The 9,742-nt window shown below is 37.7% G+C and overlaps 1 protein-coding gene across 4 annotated transcripts in view; it reads left to right on the forward strand.

The window, feature by feature from the left end:
* Nucleotides 1-2,195, forward strand: part of LOC143470369 (uncharacterized) — a 29,376-nt gene extending 27,181 nt beyond the window's left edge. For 2 of the 4 annotated variants that reach the window (XM_076968464.1, XM_076968460.1), the window contains exon 32: nucleotides 290-1,051. In XM_076968464.1, coding sequence (XP_076824579.1) covers nucleotides 290-295 — 6 coding nt within the window. In that variant the 3' untranslated portion in view covers nucleotides 296-1,051. Of the gene's footprint in view, nucleotides 1-289; nucleotides 1,052-1,681 lie in introns of those variants that run through there. The other 2 variants (XM_076968450.1, XM_076968457.1) reach the window with 2 other exon arrangements.
* The last annotated feature ends 7,547 nt before the right edge of the window (nucleotides 2,196-9,742 follow it).

Here is a 9,742-nt window from a genome sequence, read left to right on the forward strand (position 1 = left end):
AATTAGACTATTACGTTTACACATCGCTATATTGGTGCTAGTTAAATAATAATTGGTTAAAATTTTATTTTTTAAATGTTTCATTGAAACCTCTGCCAAAAATGTTCAGTTTTATTCAACATACGAAGTGAAAACGTAATAGCGCTTTTGACCGGTTGGTGTTGCTAGAGATAAACTAACCTGATTGTTTGTTTGTTTTTATCTGCTTTGCTCGTCATAACATCTCCTGCCTGTGACGTCATGTGTTGCATCATTATCGGAAATGTCACGCGTGGATTCACCACCGTAGCGATAGCGTTATGCATGATTAATCAAGCGGAACTTCATAACCTATCAAGCCAGCGAATGACGTCATCGGGCCCAGCCTTAGTGCTACGTCATGAAGCAGCAAGGATCAGGTCAAGAGAAACGCGAATGACGTTGTTTTGACGTCATCGCAACACTTCACACAAGGAACCTCAAGACATTTTATCATGGAGGCAATATCTTAGTGCCGTGAAATAATGCGATGCTCAGCATGTTTTCTTTGCAATGTTAAATCGCGTTTTTTGCGACGCATTTTCTCATCACTGATCGTTTTGAAAGCAGATGCAGTGAATTGCCAGTGTGCGCGTGTTTTTGCTTCTGCAAGGTGTTTGGACGTTTGTTTTGTATTTTATCGTATTCTTGTGTTTTTCATGTTTGGCATGTTTCAGAATTGTGCAAATTGCTTGCAAGAGTCAAAAACATCACCATTTTACATAAAAGATAAACAGAAGATCACAGTTTCCAGAAACAGTCGTCAGTGGTTGGCCTCGAGTCTACATCTGCATGTATTTTATCACTTATCAGAGTGGTTCAGCCGCTGAGCATTTACCTACATATGAGAACCTGCATGTGCTCGACATATTTGCATCCACATTTCCCAACTCCACAGCCATTGTAGAATTTATTTATTCTTGCATTTTGTTGTTTTACTTTTTGCGTTTTCTATAAAATAATTTGTTGAGTTATCTTCGTGATTATACTTGTCTTTTCAACTAACAAAACAAAATCTAAAACGTGGCAACAATTTTGTGCTTGATTTTGGTAAGGCATTGATTTTGTATCCTGGTACTTCGATAAGAACTCTCACTTGACGTATTAGGGTTAATATAAGATAACGTTAAATAGCTGGTTGTCTAATGATTGGTTAACTGAAGAAAAAGTTTCTCATATTAGCGAGTGCTAAGTCCTGCTAGGCCGCTAAATGTCTTCCTTCGTTCAGACTGTTAGTCTCAATGCTAGAATCACTTGTACATTGCGTAGTATAAGCGCGGTTTGGTATAGTGACGAATGACCTGTCAGTAAACTATAAAAATGTTGATTTGATATTGACAACACAAGTCGATGTTGCTTACGTTACATCACGTGATGTTTGGATGTTTTTTTTGTCCAAGAGTTAGTCGCTGGCGCCCGTTCGAAAGTTCACCTTAATTTTTAAACAAGAAGTCTGTAAATTTCTATCTTTGCTTTTGTCAAGCAAGCTTGCTCACGCTCGTATAAATTCACGTCATCATAGCATAGAAGCCGATTCGTGACGCCACAAACGTCATCTTGTCTGCACTTCATTAAATTTAAGTAGTATTTTGATGCAAAATAATGCTTTGATCATATGTCATGCATGTAATACGTCATCTAATGATGACGTATGTGTGTCCAGGTGATGACGGAGATGTGTCCATATGCCGTAGTTAACACCGATTGCATCACACCAGTTTTTCCAAAATAACATCGTTAGGAGAAACCAGGAAATGAAACTTTCGCTGAGTAACAGGGAAGAGATTGAAAATGGACACGGAATAAACAAGGAATTGGAAGACAGCAAGGATGAAAAATAATAGAAAACAACAAATTGGAGATATTTTCAACCTTCTATACGGTACCAAGCAAATAGAAGTTCTTCCAAGTTTGTTTCTTTGTCCTACAGGACACCCGTTGATATTCGGACAGTGAAAGATGAGCCTGATATTTACTGCATTCTTTGATCTAGTTTGAAGGTGTTGAGTTATTTGAGAGCGTTTTGATAGTTTTCAAATATTATTTATACTTCATCATCAATGAGTTGTTATTTTGTTGCTCACAGCAAATATCATCTGGGATAGTTTCGTACTTTTCATCCAAAAAAATGCCAAAAACTATCACAAGTTATATAACGTGGTGAGCATCGATCTTGTTGTTTAATTTGAAAGGCGACGGACTTCACCTCTGAAATATCGACGAATATTCGACGGCAACAAGATTGCAATAAAAAGAATGCTTCGATATTTGTTGATAATGAAAAAAATCAATTACAATCTTCATAACCTGACAGTGTCTTTGAAGGTGGTAAAATATTTAATTTCGGGGTCCTCCTGTGCTACTTGTGACCCCGGCAAATTAAGTAGACCGATACACGAACCTGTGGGTTGTGTTTTAGAATCACGACTTCAATGGACCTGATATTAAGCGCTTGGTCGAAGCATTGCGAAGAAGGTTCGTCATCAAACGTAATTTTACGTTTGATTAGTTTCAAATCTAAACTTGCCAAAGCCGGATTATTATTCCGGCCGCCTTGGGACAGATGAAAGATCTTGAAAGCAAAAAAGGTTTCTGAAAATACCAGCACAGACTGTAGCAACTTATTACATGGATTAACCAATGCCTTTAGACCGTGAAAGGACACTCAAGATTAGCCGGACTTTACCGGGGGCGATTGTAACACGGGATATTGGCTTTCATAGCGACTAACGTTGCGTCAGCGGCGACTGACGATATCAGAAATAAATAAACAAACAAGTTATAGCCTAATTATGACCGATGCGACAGGCTGAGCCCAAAATCCAGTGCGTTGGCGAATGAAAATATCATGAGGAATTTCAAATGCAAACCGAGCGACCGCAAACGAGACGTGCGGAGTAGAAGGCGCGCTGGACTCGCCTTTCGCCAGAAGCGAAGCCGCTCTTTCTCGCAGATTCAGACGACGCTCGGTGAAGTTCATCTTATGTCGAGTTAGCTATCAATAGCGATTGATTTATTGGTTTTGAAGCCAGGTTTTCGTGTAGGATAGGTTGGCAAAGTAAACATAAGATGACTGCTTATAGTGCAAACAGTTTAAATTTAATTTTCCTGTATTTTTAAACATTTTTATTCTGATTTTTCGTAACAAATCTAAACAGAGCTTTATAGAACAGAGCATAGGCAACACCGCAAATCCAGGTGTGGCTTTACTTTCAATAACTCATTTTAGGAGCAGCTTTGTCTGAAAATGGCTTTTAAAAGCGCAACACAAGATAATGCGAAACAACACACAGCAAGAAATGGATTATCGAAACAAGATACCGTAACACAGGCAGCAGGGAATCCTAATGCCATCTCAGTCTACTCAGCTCTTTTGACATCGGTCATCACATTTGTCTGCTTTGCGTCGTTGATGGTGACCGTCATATTCGCAAATAGAATTTTAGAAATCGAAGAAAAGGGTCAAATTTTGGCCGAAGAATGTGCAACCAGCAGAAGTGAAGCGCTAAACCGCAATTTGCACTTCGAAAAATTGATTCTGGAAGTCAAAGGTTTAAAGCGAAGGCTGGATAATATTGAAAACGGCTTACCGCAGGCACAAGTAAGTAAATAAGCGTGGTTAACACCACTAACACTCCAAGATGTGCACTGTGAAATCATCCGAAACTCCATTAGGCTATTTACTGGATGTTAGTTGGTGATTGTATAGCCTATAAATGCACAGACCATGTGAGATATGTTAACATTCCAGCAGATAATATCGTTTATAAGTACACGTCACAGCACTTTCACCAGAAGAGTTTATGAGAAAGTAATTTGAACTTTGTATAACGCGCAGTCATAAAATCTGTAGATTTTACTCGCGGTTTTGGAAATTGAATTTTCAAGTGAAGTTTGAGTTTGCTTAGTTGATATTTGATGATAAGACAGACTGGGCCGCATGTCAATCGCAAATGCTCTATACAGCGGTGTTTAAACAAAACCCAGTCGTTTTGCACCTATCTGTGCTCCGTATTCGAGTTGTTTTCTTAAACCGAAAGACTTCGAATTAACTTCAGAAACGGCGCGTTTGGTCCCAAAGGCACAAAAACACGCCAAACCGCAAAAATGGCCTAAAGTTTCGCCGTGATATTTACGCTGTCGTTCAAGGATGCTCATAGCTGTTGATTTTACCTAAAAGGTGATAAGCCTCGTTCCCGTTTCATCATTTCTATGTCGCTTCAGATAAATTTACCCTTAACCGTCGTTGTAGTACTGAGTGGGTTAATTGGGTATATTGTCGTCCGAAATTCATCGGAGTTATTTTTGATACAAAAAGTGTAACTTTTTGGCAAACTACTTTTCTCTGACTAAAACGCCAGTTATCACGCAAAGTGTAGGAGTCAAAATTGTCGGTTTCGCAACAAACAATAGCCTGGGTCACAAAAGAACTTTGAAATAGTCTGCTATAAACTCATAATTTGGTCTTTGTCAATAATTTACAATACCATAATGGGTACACTTTAGGAAAATAACTTTTTCTAAAAGTTCAGAATTCGATCCCTGTACACAATTTTCGCAGTCAGGTCCAGATCGCCGAATTCTCCCGCTCTTTATCTCACACAATAGCGGTTCGTTGCCATAGTATCATGAAACTAGCAAAGTAATAAACTGTTTAATGAAATAGGACGTAGAATATGACATCATCACCCGTGTAAGCCACCGCAAGAACAACGCTACCATTTCAACGGGATTTGACTCATTAAATCCGAACCTGTACGTCAACTTATTTGTAGATAAAATCTGTATAAACTGAGGCGGCGATACACGTCGCACATTCTTCAAGCATCATGCAGACAAAAATTAACCCAAATTTTCGACTATTCGACTACAATAAATCGACTATTCCGCCGAAACACACGCGTCAACACTCAGGCAAAAACATAATTAACCTTATTAGGTGTAACCAACTTTTACAACGGACAAAATCAAATTCGAAAACTTGTGTCTGCATTAACCATATCATACTGGGCCAAAGTTTTTGTCAAGAATTATTTATAATCTGACCTGACATTATTAAGCTAAAGTTATAATATATTTCTATTTTAGGGTCTGTATTTTACTTGAGTCTGGCTTGAAAATATTTTCATATCTTCTTCCAGCAAAAACTCATGCAAAGATCCAGGTGTTGACGTGTTGATAACACGTAGCCGTCAATAAATTTTAATCGTGTTTACATAACCATCTCCATCCATGTTGTTCATAGTGATACACACGGCCAAATAAAAACAACGCAAGAGTTACGATGCGGAAGGATTCCATTTGAAAGTTACCTATTGGGAGTCACACATGGCTAAATTCAGGGAATCTTCTAACAGGCAAGGTCATTCACAGGAAAATATTTTCTTAACAAGCCGCTGAAACTCATTATGGCATAATCGCTATAAGTGGCTTTGAAACCGCTGTTTTATGAAAAGGCGAAAGTGCTGCTACTGTAAAAGTTGCAAGGTTTACGAATTGCGCGCGATAGCGTTGTTGACGATTATAGGTGATTAATTTAGCTTTGTACCGTATCTGCACTCGTAGAAAGAAACTTCGTGTATAGAGCGCATGCCCGTATTTGATATCGCTTCCCAAAACTTTACCTAATTCGTTCAGGTCCTACAACGGTATTATCTTCAAAACTATACCGACTTTTAGTGGCGTTCGATTTGCGGTCGCTATGAAAAGCAAACCCATTATTAAGCAGATATGTGAATGTTTAACTTACTTCAACACATCGTTTTATAGAGAACAGTTTACACTTATCGCTAAGGTTATCGCTGTTAAAACATTAAGGCCATTGCGGAACTTCGGTTTAGTAATTTTTTTCCCACCCGGTGGAACCGTCGTGAAAGATTGATCTTTTTTTTGCGTGTGTGCTCAAATGCCGATCTACAGCGCGTTATATGAACTATACAGTGTAACGAATCGACGTCACGTGTTTTTAAAATGCAGAAAACATGAGAAATTTTTACGTAAGATAAACCTGTTGAAATCGAAGATATTTTCAGATAAATGGCAAAGTGTTAACATGCAGCTTATTCGGCAGAAAACCACAGTAGGCTACATACGGCGTATAATGCATTTTACTCACATTTAGGTCAATATGTATATTGCGTCATAAGCATTCACCGCTAAATGCTGCTCGAAAAAACGCAAAAAATTTTGCGGTTTCTCCTTTTGTTGCTACACTTCAGAATATTTTTCTGGTCTTCGACAGTTGCAAGTATGCTGACGTAATAATGTGGCAAAAACAACCGGCAAAATATTGACTTGGCAAATCGGCAAACGAAATGAATGGTAACCTAATCTTCACCACAAAGTAGAAGGCATAGGCTTCGGCAAATGACCCGTTTGTGAAACACCGTGAATTTTTCTTTGAACCGTCCCTGCGAACTGCACGGCCCATAGCTCAGATTTCAGGCAAGTTTTTGGAATTTCTGCTAATTTAGTAAAAATATTGAAAGGTTTTTAATAAGGTCCAAGAGAAGCAATCGTACGAAGTGTGGTTTTAACTGACCAGAAAAGGAGAAATTTTCATTTCAAAAAGGACCTGCTTAGATCGTGTCAATTTCCTGTGCGGGCCTCACATCGACTGAAACAACAACTTAACAACTATCTTATAACCCCGTGACCCTTCTTCACGCCGAACGATAACCTAACTATGTATAATTGTACACTGCTACTTGTTAGGGGGCAGAGTTTTGTTTTTTGAGTCGTCAACCGAAATGTTTCGACAAAACGTTTCATGATAGAATAGATTTGTTTTTTTCCGACTACGCAAGAAGTGAGCAACCATTGTGTGTCTACTAGGTCACGTACATCAATAACTTCACGGCATAAAATGTGAGAAAAGGTCAATGATCAATATCGCACTTTTCACCACTGGTCTCTATAGTCCTAGCTCAGTCACAGCGTATTACCGGATCGCAAGTATTTGTAACTTATATCTTTTTCAACTTGGTTATAACTGACTGTAGTCTATGAAACTTTAAGTCTTAACGAATCCGTTTTTGAACAATTCCTTATAGGGCAGGAACGTTGGATTTGGATAAATGTTTTAACGAATAAAAGATGTTTTTCCAACATTTTCATGATTACGTGTTTCGTATTGTCGGAAATGGTGTTATGTGGAACTGTAAAATAGTTTAACATAGAAAAGTATATAAGGTGGCAGTCTATAAGGTTAACTTTGATTTTCAATTTTTAATTTTCCTACACGAGCTTTCGCCGGAATATGCTTGCTTTATCAGGAGATGTAGAATTGTTGCTTGATTTTTGATTACAAATGTCCAAAATATAAAACAATTTTTACCAAAGTCATAAGAATTTTGCTAGTACAATGTAAAACTTTTTCTGTTTCTGATAAACACTTTGATCTGTGCATAAACATACGGTGTCATTTGAATTATTGGCTCGCATGAGAGTTTCCTAAAACTCAGACACACTGGACTGAAAATAATTAAAACGACATGATTATAAGCAGACCATGATAGAAGCCTAATCGTCGTTTAAAAATTTAGTGAAAATCATCGAATTCTTATGAGTTATGATCATATTTCTTCCAGCTTTCAGAGTTCTACAGGCGACGAAGAGCAGCCAACCCGGAATGTAGCTGTCCCCCGGGTCCAAAAGGTAATTAGCCTAAGCAATAAGCGTGGCAACTAAAGTTTATTAATTATTAAGGGATACGACGGCAGCAGTGTAATGATCAATACGACCGCAGAGAAACACACATCACAGCTGCCTCCATTTAAGATGCGCTTATAATCTGCTTTGAGACCTGGCCAATGTAATTATATAGCTAGAACAACAAGCATAATAATTAACTAACGGTTAGATACGTAGCAAAGGCGTCGTGGTGGGTCATTTGCTTCATTGCAACTTAGACCCATTTTTGTGGCTATCGCGGTGCAGCCCATATATGCAACGCCATTTCCTACTGACCCTGACCAATTTTGACAACACTACAATATATTTAAGAATAACGTGGTAGGTAGCGTTCTTAAAACAACCAATTTATAAGCCACCTGGTACTACTACATGCTGTTGCTGCTTTCTTATCGCGGTTTTGGTTAATTTTTAATAACTATATAAGTTTAGTGCAGACAAGTTCGTCGATCACGTTCAACCAAATGTATTTACTTTTCTGCTTAAGAAAACATAATATCTGGTCATCTTTTTTCCTTCATCTTTTTTCATCTTTCTATATGTAACCAGTCGTGCTATTTTCTGCTTGTCAAATGCTTCAGTGAATTACCGTTCAAAAGTAACGTTTGACCGAAAGGAAAGTTGTAACGGAAACAAATATGTTATATTTTTCCTGGGTAGCAGGTGTACTAGTGGTAGAAAGTAATGCGGCTTGTATAGCCGAGTTCTTTCTCACTTTGAACGTAACGCACAATATAATGCCCCTACCTATTTCAAACTTTGTTTTGAGCGAACCATAGACATCAAACAACGATTAATAGATTTTGTTTGGAGATTTTTTTGTTGATTTTAATTTGATTTGTTTTTTATTTTCAGGGGAAGAAGGCAGGCAGGGAGAACGCGGGAAACGAGGTAAATGTTTTGGATTATTTTAGCAGAATTAGTTAAGACCAAATAATTACTTACACCGTGTAGTTGCGATTTCAACAACTGTAGCAGGTTTAGGTTCCGAATACAAAGTTTATTTCAGCGCAAAACGCTGAATAGATAGACTCGGACGACACATCTGTGCTTCGTCAGGGCAATTTTAGAATGAAATGGAATTCAGAAAACAAGGAAGTATTTGAATAATTAAGAGAAAAAGGCAAATCAGACAGAGAAAGCTGATTGTTAATGGAATTTGTGCTGGGGTGTGAAGGGCCAACTAAAAAAACAATGAACTGATTACAGGGGTCGGTCGAAGTGCGATACAGAGCCGATAAGAACAATACTACCAGATCATGGCTTCACCAAACAATGTCGTTACTTGTATATTTGCAGCAGGAACTGCTCGCCATTTTCCAATCTTTCTTTACTTAGGACGGGTTTAATTGTTTTATCATCCATAGCACTTCATGGATAATATCGTTGTAATTTTTTTTTGTTGCTGGCGCATCCTTTTTTTGTCAAAAATGTGGTCTTTGATGGCAGATTTATTACAGCTTTTGTCCAAACGCTAAAAATATACAATCAACGACGTTGTTTTGTGTCAAGCAAGTATCTGCTTCAATCGTTCAGCATCACATCTTGACTATCTTCTGTTATCAGTTTCTTGTTCCATTGTGTTGTCACGGTCGCACACCAGCACAAGTTCCATTAAAATCCTCTGTCTCTATCTGGGTTTCCTTCTTCTATTAATATGTCAAATGTTTCCTTGTTTGTGAATTTAATCTCTGAAATTGCATTGAAGAGAATCTGGTGTTTAATTGTTGTTCGAAACAACATATTTAGCGTGCAATGTACGTCCAATATAGATCTATACCCGCTTCAGTTGACGCAATCACAACTATGGTATCTGAAATCTAATTCATATGTTAATAATTTCTGACAATGCATGCTATAATGCCTACGTTAATTTTTGTGAAAGCCATATTAAGTGTTTACGTCTTATCTTCATAATAATCTATGTATTTCACAAATTACTTACTGTTTATTCACTTAATTACCAATTAATTACTGTTAATTATCTTTTTATAAATCTTCCGTTTTCAAACCAATTAAACACTTTTGTTAC

The sequence above is a fragment of the Clavelina lepadiformis genome, chromosome 9, assembly GCF_947623445.1.
Source record: "Clavelina lepadiformis chromosome 9, kaClaLepa1.1, whole genome shotgun sequence".
Taxonomy (NCBI): Eukaryota; Metazoa; Chordata; class Ascidiacea; order Aplousobranchia; family Clavelinidae; genus Clavelina; species Clavelina lepadiformis.